The following is a 27,341-nucleotide window of genomic DNA, read 5'->3' on the forward strand; positions in this document are numbered from 1 at the left end:
CCGGGCTGGAGTGCAATGGCGCAATCTTGGCTCACCACAACCTCCACCTCCTGGGTTCAGGGAATTCTCCAGCCTTAGCCTCCTGAGTAGCTGGGATTACAGGCATGTGCCACCATGCCCAGCTAATTTTTTGTATTTTTTTTTTTTTTTTTTTTTTTAGTAGAGACGGGGTTTCACCATGTTGACCAGGATGGTCTCGATCTCTTGACCTCGTGATCCACCCACCTCAACCTCCTAAAGTGCTGGGATTACAGGCTTGAGCCACCACGCCCTGCCAAGAATATGTTAAAGAGTGTTTATATTCACATATTTTTGAATTTGCCAGTTTGACTTTTGCTTTTAATTCCTAGTTTCATGTAGCTTTTGTTAGAAAACACACAGTACATAATTTTAGTCTTCTTAAATTGATTTGTTGTTGTTTCAGACTAGATTTTAGCATCACCCAGGCTGTGCAGTGGCATAGTTTTGGCTTACTGTAGCCTTAGCCTCCTGGCCTCAAGTGATCCTTTCACCCCAGTTTTCTGAGTAGCTAGGAATACAGACGTGCACTACCATGTCCGGTAATTGTGGTGTTAGGATCTCACTATGTTGCCCACGCTGGTCTCAAACTTTTGGCCTCAATGGCTCCTTTTACCTTGGTATCCAAAAGTGTGTAGGATTATAGGCAAGAGTCACTGTACCCAGTCAGTATTTTTAAATTTAATAAAACTTGGTATGTGTCCTAACAAAATATACCAGATGCGGTTGGGTACCAGCCCCAACCCTGCATGTGGGTGCCCTTAGTCCCAGCGGGGATGAGGGAATGAGAAAAGAAATAAAGACAAAAGAGTAAAGTTTCAACAGATGGGTCCACGGGACAAACACAAATGTGGAGACCACCTTGGCCCTGAGCTCTGGGCTCCACAACCTTTTATTAGGTGCACAATCTCATTACCTTGTGGGCTGAAGCAGGGGGCTCCCTTGGGAGGACTAAAAACTATTGTGGGGTAAGATAGCCGGGGTAGAGCACGCGTCTGTAGCATTCGATAGCACATGTGGTATTAAACATAATAATAATATTAATAATATAATGTAATATTATTATTATTAAACATAATAATAAGACGTGCTAACCTAGGACACTGAATTTTACCACTGGTTATTATCAAGGTGCATCTGCATAGAAGCACAGCAGAGAAGGCGCTACCAGGTCTGACCACATACAACGCATCAAGGGGCTTTTTTTAATCTTCGGAGCATTTCAGACACAGCAATCAGAGTTACTCCATATTCTGAGAACCTAGGCAGAACATGTGGCATTTCTGCCCTGCTTGCAAGCTCCCGCCTGCAAAGACCCTCTCGAGTCTTGTGAGCAGAGGTCGCTGACCTCCCCAAAGTTCTTGCACAAGCCCGCTCTACGAGACCTTCATGCAGGCCCTATATTGGGAAGAGATCGTGGGACCAAAGCAGTTTTTCCTACTTTGCAACCACACCTCAGCGTTCCACAGTTTTATGGCACTCTCAGACAGTCTTCACTATAGGCTTCCGTTACTGCTTGATTTCCATTTTACTGCACCATAGTTTGGAGTTGTCTTAATTCAATATTTGATCTGTGGCACAAATCTCAGTGTATAAAAAGCAAAGCAAGCTTGTAATCATTTAACTAGAAATAACATGCCTGCCCCTGGCCATCTTGGACCACAAGACGCAAATAAGAATATTGCGTATTATCTTGGCTTTGACTGCAAAGTTTTTTATGTGTCTGTCAAGCCGAGTTGTTCTGTAACATGGTTTGGATGTCCATGTGGTCCAAACCTCGTGCTGCAATATAAATCCTCAGTGTTGGATGGGGGACCTGGTGGGACATGTTTGGGTCATGGGGTCAAATTTCTCATGAATGGCTCAAATAAGAGCCGGTTCATTAAAAGAACCTGGCTTCACTGCACACTTGCTCTGTCTCTTACCATATAATATGTTCAGTTACACTTTACTTTCCATCATGATTTTAAGCTTCCCAAAATCCTCACCAGAAGCAGATGCAGCAGATGCTGGAACACGCTTCTTACACAGTCTGCCAAACTGTGAGCCAAATAAACCCTTTTTCTTGGTAAATTATGCACTCTCCAGTATTCCTCTATAAGCAAAATAATCAACATAGTCTATAATGTTGTCTAAGTTTTGTTTCTTTTTTTAAATCTGAATTTTCTGTTTATTGTTGCCAATGGGGTCTTGATATCTACAGTTACTATGTTGCTGTGTATGTCTTTCTTCACTTCCTTAACATTTGCTTAATATATTTGGAGCCCTGATGTGATATACACGTATACATATAGATAGATAAATATAGTCACAGATTCCTGGTAAATTAGCTCACGTTACCGTAATACAATATCATTTTTTGTCTTGTGGTGGTACTTGACTTAAAGGATATTATGTTTAATATAATTGTGACCACCTCACTCAATTGTGATTACTGTTTTCATGGAACATACATTTTCTTTAGTCTGGCACTTTCAGCCTGTTTCACTTGTTGCTAAAATGTGTCTCTTGTAGGCAGCATACTGTAGGCTTTTTAAAAAACCACCCAGGTATTTTATTTCTTATTCCTTATATAATTTTATTTATGTGTATATTCATTCAATTTATTTGTTTTTGAGATAGGGTCTTTCTCTGCCAACCAGGATGATTTGCATGGCTCACTGCTGCCCAAACCTCTCAATATGAGAAAATCCTCTCATTTCAGCTTTTCAGGTAGTTTGGTTATAAGTATGCGCCATCACAGCAGCTAGCTCTTTTAATTTGTTTTAGAGACAGCATTTTGCCAGGTTTCCCAGGCTGATCTTGAACTCCTAGGATCAGGTGATCAACCCACCTTGGCCTTCCAAGGTCCTAAGATTACATTTCATTTTACTTTTTAGTTTAATTTTTTTTTAAGATGGAGTTTTGCTGCTGTTGCCCAGGCTAGAGTGCAATGGTACCATCTTGGCTCACTGCAATCTCCATCTTCCATGTTCAAGCGATTTTCACTCCTCAGCCTCCTGAGTAGCTGGGATTACAGGCATGCACCACCATGCCTGGCTAATTTTGTAATTTTAGTAGAGACAAAGTTTTTCTATGGTAGTCAGGCTGGTCTCAAACTCCTGATCTCAGGTGATCCAACTTTTTATTGAAAGTATGTCTCTTGATTGGAAAGATAATTATTTTTATGTATATATATTTAAATAGTTTTCTGAAAGAGAAAAGCTGGCTGGGCGCGGTGGCTCAAGCCTGTAATCCCAGCACTTTGGGAGGCCAAGGTGGGTGGATTATGAGGTCAAGAGATTGAGACCATTCTGGCCAACATGGTGAAACCTTGTCTCTACTAAAAATACAAAAAAAATAGCTGGGCATGGTGGCATGTGCCTGTAGTCCCAGGTACCCGGGAGGCTGAAGCAGGAGAATTGCTTGAACCCAGGAGACAGAGGTTGCAGTGAGCCAAGGTCGTGCCACTGCAGTCCAGCCTGGCGCCTGGTAACAGAGCAAGACTCTGTCTTAAAAAAAAAAAAAAAACCGATAAATATTATTTTATTAATTGTTCATTTTAGTATGTTTGTCTCTCATTTTCTCTCTTTTTTTATTTTTATTTTTGTATGGACATGCTTTCAGTTTTTTTCTTATTTTCTTTTGTGTATCTATACTGTTATTTTCTTGGTGGTACCTTGGGGGATTACATAAAGCCTCTTAAAGATCCAACAATACATTTTCATGTGGTAAAAAATTAACTTGTTGCATACAAAAATTATTCATCATTATATCTGCCTTTGATTTTGTTACTGATTTTGCTAATATTGTTATGTTGTATATTCATTAACAGATGTTTGTGATCATGTCTATAGTTAAAATTTTTTAAATTTTAGAGAATAATTAAAAATGTTTTCTGCATCATGATGTTAGGAAATTTCATTTTTGTGTATGTGCACAGCTTTCCCAGAAAGTAATGTATTTCCATATGATTATGTGTTGTTTTCTTGCATTATATTCTTTTCAGTGGAAGAAACTCCTTTCAGCATATTTGATATGTGGGGCATATGCATCGCCGCTATAGTTTCTCAGAATTTGGTTGTTGTGGAAGGACTTATTTTTATCTGGTAGTACCATTTTGCTGATTGTATTATTTGATATTCTTATTTGACAGCTTTTTAAAAAAAAATTATAACTGTAACAATGTCACACCGTTTCCTTCTGACCTGCAAAAATGTTTTTTGATAAAATCACTGGTTATGTCTTGAGACCGTGCTCATAAATAACACATCATTTTTGTCTTGCAGCTCCCAAGTTTCTCTTATCTGTGATATGTGAAATGTTGCTTGTTTGTTGTAAATATATGTGTGTGTGTCCTAGTGTGTTTGCTCAGCGTTTTCATATGTACATCATTTTTTCTTGCTTAAAAACATATTTTTAGTTATTTTTCACATTCACAATTTTTGTTTTTTGCTATTATAACATTTTTTGTTGTTATCCTCATATTGGTGATCTTCAGTAGTTGTCTGTGTTCCTATTTCACTTAATGAATATTACTCAACTTATTTTATTTTATTATTATTTATTTATGACACAGAGTCTGATGGTGTCATCCAGGCTGCAGTGCAGTGACACAGTCTTGGCTCACTGCAACCTCTGCCTCCTGGATTCAAGTGATTCTCCCGCCTCAGCCTCCTGAGTAGCTGGGATTACAGACACCTGCCACCACGCCCAGCTAATTTTTTGTATTTTTAGTACAGATGGGATTTCACCATGTTGGCCAGGCTGATCTTGAACTCCTGACTTCAAATGATGTGCCCACTGGCCTCCCAAAGTACTGGGATTACAGGTGTGAGCCATCACTCCCAGCCTATTTTATTTTTGACACAGTCTTTTTCTATTGTCCAGGCTGGAGTGCAGTGATATGATCTATGCTCACTGCAACCTTCCCCTCCTGGGTTCAAGCATTTCTCGTGTGTCAGCCTCCCAAGTAGGTGGCATTTTAGGCACATGACAGCACACCAAGCTAATTTTTGTATTTTTCATACATACAGGGATTCACCACGTTAGCCAGGCTGGTCTCAAACTTCTGACCTCATGTGATTTTCCCACCTTGGCCTCCCAGTGTGTTGGGATAATAAGAACGTGCCACCAAGCCTGGCCTGTTCCATTTATTTTGAATTTAAAAAATTACTTTATATACTTTTTATGGTGGCTTCTGAAAATTTTATAATTTCTTCAATGGGGCCATGTTGCTCTAATATGTTGTATACATTGTAATCTTTGACTGAGATTTGGACATTAAAAAGTTACCTGTTACAGGCCGGGCGCGGTGGCTCACGGCTGTAATCCCAGCACTTTGGGAGGCCGAGGCGGGTGGATCACGAGGTCAAGAGATCGAGACCATCCTGGTCAACATGGTGAAACCCCGTCTCTACTAAAAATACAAAAATTAGCTGGGCATGGTGGTGCGCGCCTGTAGTCCCAGCTACTCAGGAGGCTGAGGCAGGAGAATTGCTTGAACCCAGAAGGCGGAGGTTGCGGTGAGCTGAGATCGTGCCATTGCACTCCAGCCTGGGTAACAAGAGCGAAACTCCGTCTCAAAAAAAATACCAAGAACCAAAAAACAAAACCCTATATACCTTCATCAGAACTTGCTTGCAAAGAAATTCCTTGTGAAAAAAAGACAGAACTCAGTCATCCCTCTGAGGCTCACCTGAGACAAATGCAGATCTGGTAGCTTTTTCTACCCTATTGTTTTTGTTGTTGTTTTACTCCTTTCTACCCCATTGTTTATGTAAAATGCAGATGCACTGAGCCAGACTAAATTGCGTATTCAGTGGATGGCTGATCCAAGACTCAAAAGAATGCAACCTTCCGCTCTTAACTTTCGATCTGAAAGCCCCCACCTCTAGTTGTCCTGCTTTCTGGATCAAACCAACATGCCTCTTACACATACTGATGTCTCATGTCTGCCTAAGATGTAGAAAAGCAACCTTGGGCACATGCCTTCGGGACCTTCTGGGACTGTGTCACAGGCCTATCCTTTACATTGGCAGAATAAACTCTATTAATCGAGACCCATCTCAAATATCTTTTGGGTTACACACTCGAGGCCCTGCTACCTAGTGCACCCCAGACTAATGCACCACCGTTACAGGGACTCTGGGGTGTTTCTTTTTTTTGAAGTGGAGTTTTGTTCTTGTTGCCCAGGTTGGAATGCAACGGTGTGATCTTAGCTCACCAGAACCTCCGTCTCCCAGTTTCAAGTAACTCTCTTGCCTCAGCCTCCCAAGTAATTGAGATTACAAGGCATGTGCCACCATGCCTGGCCAATTTCGTATTTTTAGTAGAGATGGGGTTTCTCTCTGTTGGTCATGCTGGTGTCAAACTCCCAACCTCAGGTGATATGTCCACCTTGGCTTCCCAAATTGCTGAGATTCCAGCTGTGAGTCACCACACACAGCCGGGACTGTTTTTGTTGTTTTTAAATAAGGATGGTTTCCTCTGGGTGCCAGGTGGACAGTTGTGTACCTGAGACTTTAGCACTAAGCTCTTGGGGGTTGGGAGATGTTCCAGACACCTGTCGAGACTGTGACTGTTTAAATTCTTTTTTTTTTTCCTAGATAAAGTTTCATTCTTGTCACCCAGGCTGGAGGGCAATGGTGCAATCTTTGGTCACTGCAACCTCTGCCTCCCGGGTTCAGGTGATTCTCCTGCCTCAGCAGCAATGACAAGGGTCGGGCACAGTGGCTTATGCCTGTAATCCCGGCACTTCGGGAGAATGAGGCGGATGGATCACCTGAGCTAGCGTGTTCAAGATCAGCCTGACCAACATGGAGAAACACTGCCTCTACTTTAAAAACACAAAATTAGCTGGGTGTGGTGCGCTCCTGTAATCCCAGCTAACTCAGGAGGCTGAGGCAGGAGAATCCCTTGAACCTGGAAGATGGAGGTTTCGGAGAGCAGAGATTGCACTCCAGCCTGGGCAACAAGAGTAAAACTTCGTTTCACCAAAAAAAAAAAAAAAAAAAAAAAAGTCTCTGAATTTTTTTTTTCTTTAGAACAAAGTTTCATGAAAGCCAAACATTAGGGAATTGATAGTGAAGAAAAATTGTGCAAATGTAATAAATTGGAAAAACACTTTTTGAAAAACTACAGCTTAGAAACAGTTTTCATACTAGAATATATTTTTGCAGCGGCAGCAAAAGTAAAAAAAAAAAATCCATAATTAAACTTATGCAAATATCAGATAAATTATAGCAGATATATATATACATGTCACTGCCACTTCAGATATACTAAATCAGAGTGCTAAGTATAGGGAATCTAAAACTAATGTTGACAGAAAAACTGTTTGTATATAACAAAGGGGATCAGAAGGTTTTTTTTGCAGTTATAATTACCTCCAAAGTATATTTTTTGAAAAATATTACAGATATTTTGAGAAGTGAATAATGATGTCATTCAACTCTGAAATTATTGTTTCCTGCTGTTTCTTCATTCCTATTGTATTCACATGTGAAAGCAGAGGGTCAATTGTTTCTGCATCAAAGATATGAGAGATTCATTTTTTGTTTTTTGAGTCAGAGTTTCGATCCTTTGCCCAGGCTGGAGTCCCGTGGCATGATCTTGGCTCATTGCAACTTCTGCCTTTCAGCTTCCAGATTCTCCTGCTGCAGCCTCCCGAGTATCTGGGATTACAGGCACCTGCCACCAGGCCCAGCTCATTTTTATGTTTTTAGTAGAGATGTGGCTTCACCATGTTGGCCAGACTGGTCTTGAACTCCTGATCTCATTATCTGACCACCTCCGTCTCCCAAAGTGTTGGGATTACAGGTGTGAATCACTGCAACTGGCAAAAGATTTATTAGGTGGCCATAATTTTTAACATAGAAAAGTAAAGACATTGCCGGCACAGTGACTCATGCCTGTAATCACAGCACTTTGGGAGGCCGAGGCAGATGGATCATGAGGTCAGGAGTTTTAGACTGGCCTGGCCAACATGGTGAAACCCCGTCTCTACTAAAAAAAAAAAAAAAATTAGCCGGGCGTGGTTGCAGGCGCCTGTAATCCCAGCTACTTGGAAGGCTGAGGCAGAAGACCCACTGAACCCGGGAGGCAGAGGTTGCAGCGAGCAGGCCACTGCACTCCAGGCTGGACAACAGAGCAAGACTGTCTCAAAAAAAAAAAAAAAAAAAGACATTACAATGTAACATGCATAATGAAAATCTAAGCAGAGAGGCTATTTGGGGTTAACATATAATATTGAATGAAATATCAGGTAGGTGTTTAGAGTAATATTCTGTATTATCATGAGAAAAAAACTTTAATTTTATTTAAAATTAATAGTATATTTCTGTATTAATTTTACTTTTTTTTTTGAGACGGAGTTTCGCTGTTGTTACCCAGACTGGAGTGCAATGGCACGATCTTGGCTCACCGCAACCTCCACCTTCTGGGTTCAAGCAATTCTCCTGCCTCAGCCTCCCGAGTAGCTGGGACTACAGGCGCGCGCCACGATGCCCAGCTAATTTTTGTATTTTTAGCAGAGACAAGGTTTCACCTTGTTGACCAGGATGGTTTCGATCTCTTGACCTCGTGATCCACCCGTCTCGGCCTCCCAAAGTGCTGGGATTATAGGCGTGAGCTACCACGCCCGGCCCTAATTTTACTTTTATATAATAAAATGCATTACATTGTAGTGTTCGCGCCAAGGGCTTGAGACAGCTAGTTGACTCGCCCCAGTTTGGCTGCTGGACCTGTCTGCATTTCCCCACCTCGAGGGCTGTCGAGTGAGACAAAGGGCCGTGAGCTGACTCACTAAAAGCAACAACAGAATGCAAAGCAAAGGCCTGCAGTTTATGAGGACATTGTGCTGTCTGCTTCCATGTCCCCCTTCAGTCTCTGTGTAAGCAATAAACTTGCTGCAATTGAGATGCCTAAGAGGGGCAGAGACCTCTGCCCATATTTTCCCTGGAGCCAAGCCTTTGTTTTAGCTCCTGGTGAAAAACAGGTTTAACCAGCCACCTTAAGGGCGCCATTGTATCTTTGAAATGTAAAATCTTTGAAATGTAAACTACTATCACTAGCCCCCTTAAACTGCTTCTGAGCGGATATCACAAGCCCCTGATAACTATTTTTTATGGAGTTTCTATTTCCTTTCTGTTTACCCCTTTCTTTCTACTGAGATTAAGTAAATGTAACAAGAAAAGGTATAAAAGCTGTAACCCACAAGAATAAAATCACTGTGGCTGTCACTTTGGCTGCTGCTGCGCTGCCCAGCCCTCCAGACTCTACTTTTCTATATTCTGTCTCTTCCGCGCACTCTCTCTCTCAGGTTGAACGAGACATCTATGTTGGCGGTCTCGGGGACTCCCGCAGGTTGGTAGTCCCCTGGCAGACGTGCCGGACCCCGACATTACATTTTTAAATTTTATATTGTTTGAAGTTTAATTCAAGATTTCTAACGTTAAGTACTATTGTGCATTCAGTGAAGCGTTATTATGCCTCAAACTTTAACCTCTCCCACCTTGCTTGTGTATAGGTAAAAGATAGTAAGTATATACTATTTAGTAACATGATGGATTAACATCTCTAGTGATTTTTTGTGCCAGTGGCTTTTAACTGCAAATAAGTCAAACAATATTGTTCTCATAGATTGAAAATGTATTGTTTTTAATCACTTAATTTGAATTTTTACATAGATTCTTTTTTTCCAGAGTCTTGCTCTATCACCAGGCTGGAGTGCAGTGGCACGATCTCAGCTCACTGCAACCTCTGCCTCCCAGTTTCAAGCAATTCTCCTGCTTCAGCCTCCTGAGTAGCTGGGATTACAGGAGTGAGTCACCATGCCCAGCTAATTTTTGTAGTGTTTTTTTTTTTTTTTTTTTTTTAGTAGAATCAGGGTTTCACCATCTTGGCCAGGCTGGTCTTGAACTCTTGACCTTGTGATCCATGCACCTCAGCTCCCAAAGTGCTGGGAATACAGCCGTGAGCCACCAAGCACAGCAAATTTTGACATAGTTTTAAAAAACTTCTCTGATGTCACTAGTACTGTGATAGAGGTTGCATTCTATCTGTAAATCATTTTGTGTACTACAAATATTTAACCATTAATAATGTCAGTTCATGAATATTTCATTTTGTATTACTTAATTTCTACAATGTTCCTTAGAGTAGAATGTATTACTGTAATAACCAACATGATTTATTTTTTGAGATGGAGTTTCTCTGTTGTTACCCAGGCCGGAGTGCAATGGCACGATCTCGGCTCACCACAACCTCCGCCTCCTGGGTTCAAGCAATTCTCCTGCCTCAGCCTCCTGAGTAGCTGGGATTACAGGCACGCACCACCATGCCCAGCTAATTTTTGTATTTTTAGTAGAGACGGGGTTTCACCTTGTTGACCAGGATGGTCTCAATCTCTTGACCTAGTGATCCACCCGCCTCGGCCTCCCAAAGTGCTGGGATTACAGGCGTGAGCTACCGCGTTCAGCCCCCGATTTCTTTTATGGTTAGAAAAGTTTGAGTTACAGCAGAATTGCCTGAACCCAGGAGGTGGAGGTTGCGGTGAGCCAAGATCGCGCCATTGCACTCCAGCCTGGGTAACGACAGCGAACTCCATCTCAAAAAAAAAGAAAAAAAAGAAAGCTTTGCCACATTCTTCTTTCTTCACATTTGTAGGGTTTCTCTCCAGCATGAATTACCTTATGAGTAGTACGGGTTAAAGATTGTTTAATAGCTTTGCCACATTCCTCACATTTGTAGAGCTTCTCTCCAGTATAACTTTTCTTATATGCAGTTAAGTTGGGGGAACTTTAAAAGCTTTGCCACATTCCTCACATTTGTAGGGTTTCTCTCCAGCATAAATTATGTTTAGTAATGGATGAGGGTTTGTTAAAAGCTTTGCTACAATCTATACACGTGCATGATTTCTCTCCTGTATGAATTATGTTTAGTAATGTTTGAGAATCAATAAAAACCTTTGAGATGTGTAGGGTTTTCCTCCAGCATGAATTATTTTACGTGTAGTCAGGGTTGAGAAGTGGTTAAAGTTTTATCACATTCTTTACATTTATATGATTTCTCTCTGGTATGAATTCTCTGATGTTTAGTAAGGATGGAGGACCAATTAAAGCCTTTGCTGGCTGGGCACGGTGGCTCACGCCTGTAATCTCAGTATTTTGGGAGGCCAAGGCGGGTGGATCACCTGAGGTCAGGAGTTCAAGACCAACCTGGCCAACATGGTGAAACCCCATCTATTTTATTTAAAAAAAAAATTAAAAAAAAGAGCCTCTGCCAGTCTCCACATTTGTAGGGTTTCTTGCCAGCATGAATTACCTTGTGTGTACTAGTGGTTGAGTATCTCTTATCAGCTTTGCCATTCTTCACATTTTATGGTTTCTTTCTAGTATGAATTCTTTTATGTATAGTGAGGTGCGAGTACCGGTTAAAAGCCTTGCCACATTCTTCACATTTGCAGGGTTTTTCTCCACCATGGATTCTCTTATGTCTAGTAAGGATTGAATGTACCCTAAAGGCCTTTCCACATTCTTTACACTTGTAGGGTTTCTCTCCAGTATGAATACTCTTATGTATAATAAGGTATGAGTGTTGTTTAAAATCTTTGCCACATTCTTCACATTTGTAGAGATTTTCTCCACCATGAATTCTCTTATGTCTGGATAGGTTTGAGAATACACTAAAGGCTTTGCCACATTCTTCACATTTGTAGGGTTTCTCTCCGGTATGAATTACCTTATGTACAGTGAGTTTTGGGGAGTGGTTAAAAGCTTTGCCACATTCTTCACATTTGAAGGGTTTCTCTCCAGTATGAAATTTCTTATGTGATGTAAGGTGTGAGAATAGGTAAAAAGCTTTTTCGCATTCTTCACATTTGTAGGGTTTCTCGCCAGTATGAAATCTTCTATGTGTAGTAAGGTATGAAGACCGGTTAAAGGCTTTGCCACATTCTTCACATTTGTAGGGTTTCTCTCCAGTGTGAATTCTCTTATGTGTAGTAAGAGTTGAAGACTGCTTAAAAGCTTTGCCACAGTCTTCACATTTGTAGGGTTTCTCTCCAGTGTGAATTATCTTATGATTAGTAAGGGTTGAAGACTGCTTAAATGCTTTCCCACATTCTTCACATTTGTAGGGCTTCTCTCTAGTATGGATTCTCCTGTGTCTAGTAAGGGCTGAGAACCAGTTAAAGACTTTACCACATTCTTCACATTGGTAAGAATTCTCCTTAATATGAGTTCTTTTATGTTGAGTTAGGTGTAAAAGCGTGCAAAATGATTTGTCACATTTTTTACATTTGAAAGTTTTCTTTCCAGTACATCTTGTCTTATGTCTATTTGAATTTAAACGTTTAAGAAAGACTTTCATATATTGATCACATCGAACTATTTCACTCTGGGTAGTTGTCAAACACTGGTTTAGTTCATTATAACCTTCTTTGTACAGATTACACTCTTCCACACTTTCACAGTCTGTAGTTAACTGTAAATCTTCAGTTCCACATTTCCCGTATCTTCTCAACATGACTTCTTGGAAAGAATCTTTTATGCCCTGCACTGGCCAAAGGTCTTGGGCAAGAGGGGGATTTATAACTGAAAGAAATAAAAATAAAAAATTACTCCATTTACTAGACTCAGATGAATAGGCTTTATAAATCTAACCCAGAAAATTATACACACTACATATACAAGATGGCACAGCAAATACCAAAGGCCCTATTTTCTATAGACACGTAAATGTAACAAAAACATACAACAAAAATACATCTGAGGAAATGTATAAAAGAGTTAAGTGTGGGAAGTGCCCCAGCTGAGCACAACAGAGAGTGACAGAGGAGAAAAAGAAAAGTCTGTTACATTTACCCAGCACAGCTCTTCCTGCTCCCCAATATAACATAGTGCCTTTCTAAGTAAACTGCCAACTTTTGGCTTCTTTTTAAAAGACAAGTAAACTACTGCACATACATCTTTAGTACTTGCTTCTAAGGGCCTTTCTAGACACTGGTTTCTGGCTCCTATGACATATGGTGCTGAAAAAAACGGTGGTATACTTTGGAATGAGACAAAAGCTAAATGTTACAGCAGCAGAGAGACTGTAGTACCACACACACAAAAACAGGTGTACCCAGGGATTATTGACTATTCAGAAGAAACACAGACAGGCCAGATGTGATGGTTGATGCCTGTAATCACAGCACTTTGGGAGGACAAAGCTGGTGGATCACCTGAGGTCATGAGTTTGAGATGAGCCTGGCCAACATGGTGAAATCTGATCTCTACTTAAAAAAAACAACAGCCGGGCGCAGTGGCTCAAGCCTGTAATCCCAGCACTTTGGGAGGCCGAGGCAGGTGGATTACAAGGTCAAGAGATTGAGACCATCCTGGTCAACATGGTGAAACCCCGTCTCTATTCAAAATACAAAAAATTAGCTGGGCATGGTGGTGTGTGCCTGTAGTCCCAGCTACTCAGGAGGCTGAGGCAGGAGAATTGCCTGAACCCAGGAGGCGGAGGTTGCGGTGAGCCGAGATCGCACCATTGCACTCCAGCCTAGGTAACAAGAGTGAAACTCCGTCTCAAAAACAAAAAAACCAACAATAACAAAAACTAGCCAGGTGTTTAGGTGTGGTGGTTTGCACCTGTATTCCCAGTTGCTTGGGAGGCTGACGTGAAAGAATTGCTTTAACCCAGGAAGCAGAGGTTACAGTGAGATGGTGCCACTGCACTCCAGTCTGGGAGACAGAGCAAGACTCCATCTCAAAAAAAGTAAAGAAACATAAACTCTTTCTTTTTTTGAGATGGAGTTTCGCTCTTGTTACCCAGGCTGGAGTGCAATGGTGCGATCTCGGCTCACTGCAACCTCTACCTCCTGAGTTCAAGCAATTCTCTTATCTCAGCCTCCCAAGTAGCTGGGCCCATGCCCAGCTAATTTTTGTATTTTTAGTAGAGATGGGGTTTCACCTTGTTGATCAGGATGGTCTCGATCTCTTAACTTCCTGATCCACCCGCCTCGGCCTCCCAAAGTGCTGGGATTATAGGTGTGAGCCACTGCGCCCAGCCCAGAAACACAAACTCTTGTAACTAAAAAATAAACACAAAATTATAGAAAAGACACATTCTAGGAACATGTTTGAGAGACTCCTAGAATCTCTAACCAAGACAACTGATCAGACTATGCCAGGATAAAGTTTTCTCTAATGTCCAAATTTCAATAAAAGATTACAATGTATGCAAAATATGGTTATATGGTTTTATCAAAAATATTATAAAAGTTTCAGAGAAAAACCATAAAAAATGTATACATTGCCAGGTTTGGTGGCTTAGGCCTGTAATCCCAGTAATTTAGGCGGCCAAGGTGGGCAGATCAAAAGATCAAGAGATCCAGACCATCCTGGCCAAGACTGTAAAATCTTGTCTCTACTAAAAATACAAAAGTTAGCTGGGTGTGGTGACATATGCCTGTAATCCCAGCTACTTGGGGGGCTGAGGCAGGCAAATTACTTGAACCTAGGAGGTGGAGGTTGCAGTGAGCCAAGATCACACCACTGCACTCCTGCCTGGCAACAGAGCGAGACTCTGTCCAGAAAAAAAAAGTATACATTAATTTTAATAATGGAAAAGAAATTGAATAATAGTGAGTACAATAGAAACATACAGAATTACAGAAAGTCGGAAAAATGAGGATAAGAACAAAAATATGTAAAATTTAAAAAATTATGCAGATAAAAAATATCAAAAAGAGTAACAGCTGGGCGCGGTGGCTCAAGCCTGTAATCCCAGCACTTTGGGAGGCCAAGTCGGGTGGTCAAGAGAACAAGACCATCCTGGTCAACAAGGTGAAATCCCGTCTTTACCAAAAATACAAAAATTAGCTGGGCATGGTGGTGCGTGCCTGTAGTCCCAGCTACTTGGGAGACTGAGGCAGGAGAATTGCTTGAACCCAGAAGGCGGAGGTTGTGGTGAGCCGAGATCGTGCCATTGCACTCCAGTGTGGGTAACAACAGCGAAACTCTGTCTCAAAAAAAAAAAGAATAACTGAACCATCCTGAAAGAAAAAAATGACAAAAATGAAGCTCAGCACAAGAAACAATCAGAGTGAACTGGCAACCAACAGAATGGGAAAAAAACAATTTACAATCTACCCATCTGACAAAAAGCTAATATCCAGTATCTACACAAAGCTAAAACAGTTACAAGTGAAAAAACCAAACAACTCTATCAAAAAGTGAGTGAATGATATGAACAGACAGTTGAAAAGAGACATTTAAGCAGCCAACAAACATGAAAAAATGCTCGTCATCACTGGTTATTAGAGAGATGCAAATCAAAACCACGCCAGTCAGAATGGCGATCATTTGAAAATCTGGAGACAACAGATGCTGGAGAGGACGTGGAGAAATAGGAACACTTTTACACTGTTGGTGGGAGTGTAAAGTAGTCCAACCATTGTGGAAGACAGTGTGGCGATTCCCCAAGGACCTAGAAATAGAAATACGATTTGACCCAGCAATCCCATTATTGGGTATATTCCCAAAGGATTAGAAATCATTCTGTTATAAAGACACATGCACAGGCATGTTCACTGCAGCACTGTTTACAATAGCAAAGACTTGGAACCAACCCAAATGCCCCTAATTATAGACTGGATAAAGAAGATGTGACACATGCTGGGTGTGGTGGCTCATGCCTATAATCACAGCACTTTGGGACGCCAAGGTGGGCAGATCACAAAATCAGGAGTTCGAGATCGGCCTGACCAACATGGTGAAACCCTGTCTCTACTAAAAATACAAAAATTAGCTGGGTGTGGTGGCTCGAGCCTGTAATCCCAGCTACTCGGGAGGCTGAGATAGGAGAATTGATTGAACATGGGAGGTGGAGGTTCCAGTGAGCAGAGATTGCACCAATGAACTCTAGCCTGAGCGACAGAGTAACACTGCCTCTAAAAAAAAAAAAAAGAAAACATGGCACATATACCCCATGGAATACTACGCAACCATGAAAAAGAATGAGTTCAGGCCAGGCGTGGTGGCTCAAGCCTGTAATCCCAGCACTTTGGGAGGCCGAGGCGGGTGGATCACGAGGTCAAGAGATCAAGACCATCCTGGCCAACATGGTGAAATCCCATCTCTACGAAAAATACAAAAAATTAGCTGAGATTGTGCCATTGCACTCCAGCCTGGGTAACAAGCGAAACTCCGTCTCAAAAAAAAAAAAAAGAAAAGAAAAGAAAAGAAAAAAAGCATTATTATAATGGTGGAGAAAACATTTTTAATAATTCTCTAAAATTTGCAAGTTAAAAGCATAGAAATCTTATTTCCTATGATCCATGAAAAAATATATACAAAAAAAGAGATAAAAGGTTAAAAAATAAAAAGCATAGAAATCATTATAAATATCCTTTTTTTTTTTTTTTGAGACAGAGTTTCTCTCTTGTTACCCAGGCTGGAGTGCAATGGTGCGATCTTGGCTCACCGCAATGTCCGCCTCCTGGGTTCAGGCAATTCTCCTGCCTCAGTCTCCTGAGTAGCTGGGACTACAGGCACGCGCCACCATGCCCAACTACTTTTTTTTGGATTTTTAGTAGCCACGGGTTTCACCATGTTGACCAGGATGGTCTCGATCTCTTGACCTTGTGATCCACCTGCCTCGGCCTCCCAAAGTGCTGGGATTTGCTGCGCCTGGCCCGAACTCATTCTTTTTTATGGTTGCATAGTATTCCTTGGTGTATATGTGCCATTACAGGCATGAGCCACCGCGCCCAGCCTATGAATATCTCTTAATTAATATGTAACATAAAGATTTAATTTGAAATGTCAATGGCAAATTTGAGGGCAGATGTAATAAGAAAAAATTTTTGGAAGCAACTTAAGTTGTTTTTTTTTTACTTTTACTTTATTTATTTTTACCAGACTGAAATATGTTGTTGTATATTTTAGAGGTTTTATGTAATCCCCAGAGTAGCACAAAGAATATATTTGTATAGATACACGAATTACGAAGTAAAAGCACGTCAACATAGAAATTAACAAGATACAAATTAACAGAGAAAATGAGAGACAAAGATACAAGAATCAAATAAAACAATCAAATAACATTAATAAGTCTTTCTGGGCTGGGCGCGGTGGCTCAAGCCTGTAATCCCAGCACTTTGGGAGTCCGAGGCAGGTGGATCACGAGGTCAAGAGATTGAGACCATCCTGGTCAACATGGTGAAACCCCGTCTCTACTAAAAATACAAAAAATTAGCTGGGCATGGTGGCATGTGCCTGTAATCCCAGCTACTCAGGAGGCCGAGGCAGGAGAATTGCCTGAACCCAGGAGGCGGAGGTTGTGGTGCGCCGAGATCGCGCCATTGCACTCCAGCCTGGGTAACAAGAGCAAAACTCTGTCTCAGAAAAAAAAATAAAAAAATAAGTCTTTTTCAGAGTTTACATATCTTGGCCATTGTAACCTCTGCCTCCCAGGTTCAAGTGATTCTCCTGCTTTACCTCCTAAGTAGCTGGAACTATATAGGTACACACCACCACTCCCAGCCAATTTTTATATTTTTATTAGAAACAAGGTTTGGCCGGGCGCGGTGGCTCAAGCCTGTAATCCCAGCACTTTGGGAGCCGGAGGCGGGTGGATCATGAGGTCAAGAGATCGAGACCATCCTGGTCAACATGGTGAAACCCCGTCTCTACTAAAAATACAAAAATTTAGCTGGGCATGGTGGCGCGTGCCTGTAATCCCAGCTACTCAGGAGGCTGAGGCGGGAGAATTGTCTGAACCCAGGAGGCAGAGGTTGCGGTGAGCTGAGATCGCGCCATTGCACTCCAGCCTGGGTAACAAGAGCGAAACTCCATCTCAAAAAAAGAAAGAAAAGGTTTTACCACGTTGGCCAGGATGGTCTTCATTTCTTGACCTCGTGATCCGCCCACCTCCCAAAGTGCTGGGATTACAGGCATGAGCCACTGCACCTGGCCAAAAAAGAAGTCTTAACAAATTTGTTAAAACTCAAAATTTATGAATTATATTCTATGACCAAAATGAAATGAGTATAAAACAATAAACAAAACCTGAAAATTTATAACTATATAGAAATGAAACAACACATTCTTTGGCATGCTCCTGTTCAAAGGTTGAAATAATTAATATTTTGAAGATGTCCATACTGCACAATGTCAGAGATTTAATGTTTTTTTTTTTTTTTTTTTTCCCCACATGAAAAGACCACAGCTTTAATGATTTATACAGTCCTTAAGATTAATCCTTGGTCAGTAAAGATTTCTGAATCAAAATCGCATCATCAACTGTTTACCAACAGCTACACTATACTAAGATGCTACACATTTTCTTTCCAGTATGTCTTCCTATGAGGGGAAAAAAATGGTGAGAAATTTTCATCTTTACCTGTGAGAGGATTTATGAAAACCTTCTAAACTACAACAGTATTCTTCTGCAAAACTAAAACACATTATAAAGTCAAACAGATAAATTAACTGCAAAACCAAACTGATCTCAACAAAGTCTTGTTCCCAAAAGTAAAATCTATTAAGAACAAGTAATATACATGTACGAGAAATTCCAAGAAATGATCGGGGTTAGTTACAAATGCAAAATAATATCTAATATTCGAAGCTTGCGAACATAATAATTAAAATCAAATTCATAAGCTAGCTCAAATATTATGTACACTTCAGATAAGCTGGTCAGTATTTGAATACAGACCATATTTGGTAAACCTAAAATTATATTCATTTTTCTCCTCCTTTAATATTTGTAGCTATTCATTTATGTATTAATTACAGAATAACCAAATTTCTACTGTGTATGTTTCACGCTGTAAAAGAAGAAAAGTTAAGGTATGTTTTCCTTTAAGAAAGAAAAAACATTGGCTGGGTGGGGTGACTCATGCCTATAATCCCAACACTTTGGGAGCCTGAGGCAGGTGGATGACCTGAGGTCAAGAGTTCAAGACCAGCCTGACCAACATGGAGAAACCCCATTTCTACTAAAAATACAAAAATCAGCTGGGCATGCTGGCATATGCCAGTATTCCCAGCTACTCAGGAGGCTGAGGCAGGAGAATCGCTTGAACCTGGGAGGCAGAGGTTGCAGTGAGCCAAGATTGTGCCATTGCACTCCAGCCTGGACAGCAAGAGTAAGACTTTGTCTTAAAAAAAAAAAAAAGAAAGAAAGCGAAGAAAAAGAAAAAATATTGCCAGAAGTTTAATTGATGAAACTTTAATATCAAGTTACTTATAAACATGGAAAAATATGTTTTGAAACAGATGCCATACAATTATTATATAGTCTCCTTACAGATCTGAAACTAAGAAGGCATTTACGGAAGAGATGTTAGATCAAAACCAAACTCTAACCCAAGGGATGTAGCTGCTTTAAAAATCTGATTTGCAGGAAAACGAGCAGCTTGGCCTAGTTTAAAGCTAATTACAAAATCCATTTTCTTTTCTTTTTTTTTTTGAGACGGAGTTTCGCTCTTGTTACCCAGGCTGGAGTGCAATGGTGCGATCTCGGCTCACCGCAACCTCCTCCTCCTGGGTTCAGGCAATTCTCCTGCCTCAGCCTCCTGAGCAGCTGGGATTACAGGCACGCACCACCATGCCCAGCTAATTTTTTGTATTTTTAGTAGAGACGGGGTTTCACCATGTTGCCCGGATGGTCTCGATCTCTCGAACTCGTGATCCACCCGTCTCGGCCTCCCAAAGTGCTGGGATTACAGGCTTGAGCCACCACGCCCAGCCTAAAATTCATTTTCTTAATGGTCCGGATATTTTGCCAATTCTTCCAACTCAACAGAACTTCCATCGATTTCCACATTCATTACAGACAACAAATGTCATCGGTTCATCAGCACTACGGGTTTGCCCCTCTGTGTAAGTGCAATCCTTCTTTTTACATTTGCCACGTGTGAACAAGTCAGTCTGGGTCCCACCAGTCTTGGCCATCTGATGCTCTCTGACGGCTTCTTTGGTCAAGTTTTTCCACATCTCTTTCAGCTCATTCCCAGCCATTTCCTCTGCTGTCATTCTAGCAAATAACTCAGGAGGAATATTTCCACAGAGAACATTTTTCCTTAAATTTGGATTCTTTGCATTTTTAAGATTTGATATCCTACTTCGTACTCGATTTTTATATTTCATGTCTGTATTCCTTCTTTCTTTCTTTTTTTTTTTTTTTTGAGACGGAGTTTCGCTGTTGTTACCCAGGCTGGAGTGCAATGGCATGATCTCGGCTCATCGCAAACTCCGCCTCCTGGGTTCAAGCAATTCTTCCGCCTCAGCCTCCAGAGTAGCTGGGACTCCAGGCATGGGCCACCATGCCCAGCTAATTTTTGTATTTTTAGTAGACACGGGGTTTGATGGTCTCGATCTCTTGACCTCGTGATCCACCCGCCTCGGCCTCCCAAAGTGCTGGGATTATAGGCGTGAGCCACCGCACCCGGCCATCCTTAGTTCTTGATATGTAGCTTCTTCAATTTGAGATCCTAATTCTTCCTCATCAGCTCCAATTGCAATGTAGTCATCTCCCGTTTGAAGAGCTGCAGCAAGCGTCTCCCTACACTTCAACCGCACAGAATCAGAAGTGCTGGGTGCCCGAGGAAAGGATGAAACCTAAGCATCTCGAGTATTTCTCTCATGCTTTCTGTTGCTTACATTGCGCTGGAGGTACTTTCTTCTCTTGCGTCGGGGCTGTTCTGTGATGTAATTGCAGGTTCTTTTTTCTTTTCGTCAAGGTCTTTCTCAGTTGATGGCCCATCTAATAACTTTTTCCAGGATTTGATGAGAGACTTTGCCAAAGATGTAACTTCTTCATCTGTACTCTGCTTGCAAATAGTATTTATGACATTCCGATTCTTGTGGACTGCGGTAATTCCAGGGTCATAGGAATACTCTTAAGCTCCTTTAGCAAATCCAATGCTCCAGCCTTTTTATTTTTATTTATTTATTTTTGAGACGGAGTTTCGCTCTCGTAACTGAGGCTGGAGTGCAATGGCACGATCTCGGCTCACCGTAACCTCCACCTCCTGGGTTCAGGCTATTCTTCTGCCTCAGCCTCCCGAGTAGCTGGGATTACAGGTATGCACCACCATGCCCAACTAATTTTTGTATTTTTAGTAGAGACTGGGTGTCACACCATGTTGACCAGGATGGTCTCGATCTCTTGACCTCGTGATCCACCCGACTTGGCCTCCCCAAGTGCTGGGATTACAGGTGTGAGCCACCGCGCCTCTTTAATCGCTCAGCAAACATGTAGCGTAGTTGAGATAACGAGGCGGATGTTTAGCCCTCTTCAAAAATGAGATCCAGGAGTTTTGCATTTCACCAGCCTGATGCCTAAAACGCGTTCTTCTTCTGCACCATCTTGTCCGTCTTCTTGGCAAAGCGGATCACCTCGTCCTCCATGGCTCCAGCAGGTCTTCTCCGCCCCCAGCCCACTGGTAAGGGGAAGTGGGTGAAGCTGGAGCGCAGGACACGGCAGGAAGCCAGCCCCGGTGCGCGGCAAGCCCCACTACAGCAAGCTCGGGCCTCAGATTTAATGTTTTTTAAGAATTTTTCATTCCATTTTTTTTTTTTTTTTTTGAGGCGGAGTTTCACTCTTGTTACCCAGGCTGGAGTGCAAGGGCACGCTCTCAGCTCACCTCAACCTCTGCCTCCTGGGTTCAAGCAATTCTCCTGCCTCAGCCTCCCGAGTAGCTGGGACTACAGGTGCCTACCACCATGCCCAGCTAATTTTTGTATTTTTAGTAGAGACGGGGTTTCACCTTATTGACCAGGATGGTCTCGATCTCTTGACCTCGTGATCCACCCGCCTCGGACTCCCAAAGTGCTGGGATTATAGGTGTGAGTCACCGCGCCCCGCCTTTCATTCCATTTTTGAGGTAATAGAAACAGCAACCCCCAAAGTATATGAAATCTCCAAAAACAATAAAGTACGCAAAGACTTAAAAAAAAGGCAGAATAATGAATAAAAATCATTTTTTAAAAGCCATTGAAATTGAAGACAAATAAGTAAAAAGTTGCTTTCTGTGGAATAATTTTATACATAAAAAACCACAGCACATCGAAATTTGCCTAAACTAATAAATATACTCAGTAAATCAACAAAAAATAAAATTAACATAAAAGTACAAGTTGTTTTTTGATACGCTTAAAACAAGCTATCAGATACAATACAAATTAAAAATCTATTTTTTTTTTTGAAACCGAGTCTCGCTCTGTAGCCCAGGCTGGAGTGCAACAGCACGATCTAGGCTCACTACAACCTCTGCCTCTTGTATTCAAGCAATTCTCCTGCTTCAGACCCCTCAGTAGCTGGGATTACAGGTGCCTACCATCAAACCTCGTTAAATTTTTATGTTTTCAGTAGAGCCCATATAGGCAAGACTGGTCTCGAACTCCTGAACTCAAGTGATCCACCTGCCTTGGCCTCCAAAAGCGCTGGGATTATAGGCCTGAGGCATAGTTCCAGCCAAGAAAACAATACTTTCAAAAATAATTAAAATAATGAAATTCTAAGAATTTAACCAAAGAGGTGAAACATCTTTACAATGAAAGGTATAAATCAATAAAAGAGGCTGGGCGAGGTGGCTCACCCCTGTAATCTCAGCACTTCGGGTGGTCGAAGTGGGGGTGTCACCTGAAGTCAGGAGTTCCACACCAGCCTGACCAACATGGTGAAACCCTGTCTTTACTAAAAATGACAGAAATTGGCAGGGGATGGTGGTGGGTTCCTGTAATCCCAGCTACCCAGGGGACTGAGGCAGGAGAACTGCTTGAACCTGGGAGCTGGAGGTTACAGTGAGCCAAGATTGCTCCACTGTACTCCAGCCTGGGCAAAAAGAGCAAAACTTTGTTTCAAAAAAAAAAACCTCAAGAAATTAGAGAAGACACAAATTTTAAAATATTTTATATTTCTGAATTTAAAGAATAAATATGGCTAAAGTACCATATTCTCTAAAGTAATCTAAAGATTTAGCCAACTTCCTATCAAAATTCCAGTGGCATTTCTTTTTACAATAATAAAACCTACAATTCTAAAATTTACAGAAAACTACAATAAACTTCAAATAGTCAAAGCACTCCTGAGAAAAAAGAACAATGCAGACATCATACTTTATAATTTCATATTATATTTCAAACTATTTTTCATGAATATAGTAATAAAAACCAGATGGAACGTGCAGATAATTAACATAAAAACAGTAGCGGCTGCGCATGGTGGCTGATGCCTGTAATCTCAGCAATTTGGGAGGCCAAGGTGGGTGAATCACCTGAGTCAGGAGTTTGAGACTAAACTGACCAACATGGAGAAGCCCCATCTCTTAAAAATACAAAATTAGCTGGGTATCGTGGCACATGCCTGTAATTCCAGCTACTTGGGGGGCTCAGACAGGAGAATTGCTTGAACCCGGGAGACAGAGATTGTGGTGAGCTAAGATAGCACCACAGCACTCCAGCCTGGGAGACAGAGTGAGACTCTATCAAAAAAAAAAAAAAAAAAGGAGGCCGGGCATGGTAGCTCACGCCTGGCAGTTTGGAGGCCAAGGCGGGCGGATTACCTGAGGTCGGGAGTTCAAGACCAGCCTGACCAACATGGTGAAACCCCATCTTTAAAAAAAAAAAAAAAAGAAAGAAAAAGAAAAAAAGGAGCAGAGATCACCACTCTCACACATTTTAGACATGATGCAAAAGAGAGAACTAGAGGCCGGGCGCGGTGGCTCAAGCCTGTAATCCCAGCACTTTGGGAGGCCGATGCGGGTGGATCACCAGGTCAAGAGATCGAGACCATCCTGCTCAACATGGTGAAACCCCGACTCTACTGAAAATACAAAAACTTAGCTGGGCACGGTGGCGTGTGCCTGTAATCCCAGCTACTCAGGAGGCTGAGGCAGGAGAATTGCCTGAACCCAGGAGGCGGAGACTGCGGTGAGCTGAGATCGCGCCATTGCACTCCAGCCTGGGTAACAAGAGCGAAACACTCCGTCTCAAAAAAAAAAAAAAAGAAAATTTCTCAAAATCATAAAGAATCATTGTTTCCCCAAAAACAATAAAAAAGCAGTCAGTTTGCATCAAAGATATGCTGAGTGAGTTAAAGAATTAAAAAAAAAAAAAAGCAGTCAGATTGTGCCTATGTCTTAGAGGCATGAAGAAGACCTTGGCTCTCACTGTGAGCTTAAAGAAAGATCAGTGAAGGGAAAGTACAATCTGCAGAAATTGTAAAAGCGTAAGAGGGAACCCGGCGCTATGTGAGAACAACAGCAACAAAACAAACACCTCAGGCTTCCCCAAAACTATTTTTTTTCTTCCAATCTTTCAACTATGTCCACTGTTTTATTCACTGTCACCTACCTGGGGGTGTGGCTGCCATACTGTGTCTCTTTATGTTCCACGGATCTTTTCCTTGCTGCAGACAGGTGACCAGATCTGCCTTAGAGACAGCAATACCTGCTTTATTAAAAATAAGTAACATGAATCTGGCTCATATTCTCTAATTACCAACCTAGTACTCTGCTAGGTAAAGAGGATGTCATAGAATATTCCAGAAAATTATTCGCAAAATACTATTTAATGACAGAAAGTTCCTAACATTTAGAAAACATTTTAAATTTGTAGGTTCTTTTTTTTTTTTTTGAGAAAGAGTTTCGCTTTTGTTACCCAGGCTGGAGTGAGCAACGGCACGATCTCGGCTCACCGCAACCTCCACCTCCTGGGTTCAGGCAATTCTCCTGCCTCAGCCTCCCGAGTAGCTGGGATTACAGGCACATGCCACCATGCCCAGCTAATTTTTGTATTTTTAGTAGAGACGGGGTTTCACCATGTTGACCAGGATGGTCTCGATCTCTTGACCTCGTGATCCACCTGCCTCGGCCTCTTAAAGTGCTGGGATTACAGACGTGAGCCACCGCGCCCAGCTAAATTTGTAGGTTCTTAATTTCACTGCTCAATACTCATGAGTCAAAAATTAGTGGTGGCGGGTCGGGCACGGTGGCTCACACCTATAATCCCAGCACTTTGGGAGGCCGAGGCGGGTGGATCACGAGATCAAGAGATCGAGACCATCCTGTCAACAAGGTGAAACCCCATCTCTACTAAAAATACAAAAATTAGCTGGGCATGGTGGTGTGTGTCTGTAGTTCCAGCTACTCGGGAGGCTGAGGCGGGAGAATTGCTTGAACCCAGAAGGCGAAAGTTGTGGTGAGCCGAGATCGTGCCATTGCACTCCACTCTGGGTAACAGCAGCAAAACTCCATCTCAAAAAAAAAAAAAATTAATGGTGGCAAATAAATTTTAAGGGTCAACAACACTTTATATCACTAAATTTCTGAAATTACCACTACTCTAGAGTGAAGGATACACACCAGCTCAGAATGTAAAAAGTTCTGAGGCCAAGATAAAACACCTTAAAGAAGTTTTTTTCTACATGGACAATTCTTCAAGATATTTTGAAAACAAGGATTAGAAATTCATTTATGGAGGCCAGGTGTGGTGGCTCATGCCTGTAATCCCAGCACTTTGGGAGGCCAAGGTGGTTTCATCACCTGAGGTCAGGAGTTCAAGACCAGCCTGGCCAAGATGGTGAAACCCCGCCTTAAAAAAAAATTCATTTATGGAAAGCATAAATTACCAAAAATTATTTCTACAAAATGAGAGAAATAAAACCTTTAGGGTATAATAGGAATTGTGTATTAAAGTTATTCTCACCCAAGAAGACCAGGTTTCTGTAGTTCTCTAACATCACTTTCCTATACAAATCCTGCTGTGCTGTGTCCAGGCATTGCCACTCCTCCAGAGAGAATTCTATGGCCACATCTCTAAATGTCAACGGCCCCTGAAAAACACACAAACACACACACACACACACACACACACACACACACACAGATTTACAAGTGTCCATGGGCAGAATTTATCATTTAAATTACGGTTAAATGAGAGTAAAGAAAATTGATTCTGACTTAGAGGAATAACTAAAATTATCCAACAATTTTTAAGACAGAAATATTCTCTAATGTATTCTCTAACTCAGAGAGAAGAGAATGGTATAAACAACACCAGTGTATATATGATACTTCTATGAATAATAAAGTACAAAACGAAATCATAAACACAAACATGTACATTTTTAGTGCTATATTTGCATTACAAAGAATGAGTTGATAATATTTCAGACAAAAAAGACATGTTGAGTTAGACAGCACCTCTTAAGTTTTCATGCATAAAATCAAAACTGGAGATCTTATGCAGGTTTTATTTTTTTCCAGAAGATCTAAAATAAAGTTTAAGTTTCTGAATATCTAACAAGCTCACTAGTAATGCCAATGCGTTTGGCCCAAAAAGAATATTTTGTCAAACATCCAGTAAGTGGAAGAACCTGTGTTTTACCCAATTTTTCTGACCTGTAAACAAACTACTTCGTTTTCCAAAGACAGAGATCTACAAAGAAAACTAAGAAAGAAAAGCAGCTGAGAGATTAAATATGATGGTTTATGCACAGCTTTTCTTTAGCTATATAAAGATATTTAATAATGAGGAAAAAAAGTAACTCTAAGGCGAAATAAATATTTCAGAGAGCTCCTTAAGTAAATTTTAAAATCAACGGCACGAGGACAAAGTTTTATGACGTGCCGATGCACACTGAAGAACAAGCATCACTGCTGAGATATTGCTTCTCAAAAATTAAATTATAGTCTGAATTTAATCATATGAAAAAATCAGCTTCATGCAAAGGTCAAGATGCAGATATCTTTTATGTTCTGTAATTTTAAATAACAATTTAAAGTAATCTTTCTTTCTTACCCTAGAGAGCAGGTATCTCTCAATAATATTTTTTCAGAACTTTCAGGTTAATAAATGCCATCCTGTTTAAATAAGCATTTTCTTAATCCTGTTCTGCATAGAGCTAATGGAAAGCACAGATAAAACCTCAACATTACATGTTCTCCATCTTTTTAAAATTTATTTTATTTATTTATTTTTTTTTGAGATGGAGTTTCGCTCTTGTTACCCAGGCTGGAGTGCAATGGCACGATCTCGGCTCACCGCAACCTCCGCCTCGTGGGTTCAGGCAATTCTCCTGCTTCAGCCTCCCGAGTAGCTGGGATTACAGGCACGCGCCACCATGCCCAGCTAATTTTTTGTATTTTTAGTAGATACGGGGTTTCACCATGTTGACCAGGATGGTCTCGATCTCTTGACCTCGTGATCCACCCGCCTCGGCCTCCCAAAGTGTTGGGATTACAGGCGTGAGCCACCGCGCCCGGCTTTAGGCTCTGCTTTATGAAAAGAAAAAAACAGTTCTTCCTATCTAAGATTGCATTCCTTAAAGTTTATATA

The 27,341-nt window shown here is 41.2% G+C and overlaps 1 protein-coding gene and 1 pseudogene across 9 annotated transcripts in view; both read right to left on the reverse strand.

Annotated features, from left to right (window-relative positions):
• Positions 1-9,627: 9,627 nt before the first annotated feature.
• The window catches only part of LOC100409954 (uncharacterized), a 36,901-nt gene continuing 19,187 nt past the window's right edge, over positions 9,628-27,341 (reverse strand). For 4 of the 9 annotated variants that reach the window (XM_054249395.2, XM_078361774.1, XM_008987497.5 and 1 more), the window contains 3 exons: positions 25,710-25,836; positions 24,357-24,455; positions 9,628-12,593 (listed from right to left, as the gene is read on the reverse strand). In XM_054249395.2, coding sequence (XP_054105370.2) covers positions 11,377-12,593; positions 24,357-24,455; positions 25,710-25,743 — 1,350 coding nt within the window. In that variant the 5' untranslated portion in view covers positions 25,744-25,836 and the 3' untranslated portion in view covers positions 9,628-11,376. The remainder of the gene's footprint in view (positions 12,594-24,356; positions 24,456-25,709; positions 25,837-27,341) is intronic. The other 5 variants (XM_078361773.1, XM_078361771.1, XM_008987499.5 and 2 more) reach the window with 3 other exon arrangements.
• On the reverse strand, positions 16,692-21,582 carry LOC108589710 (transcription elongation factor A protein 1-like; annotated as a pseudogene).

Source organism: Callithrix jacchus, chromosome 22, assembly GCF_049354715.1.
Source record: "Callithrix jacchus isolate 240 chromosome 22, calJac240_pri, whole genome shotgun sequence".
Classification (NCBI taxonomy): Eukaryota; Metazoa; Chordata; class Mammalia; order Primates; family Cebidae; genus Callithrix; species Callithrix jacchus.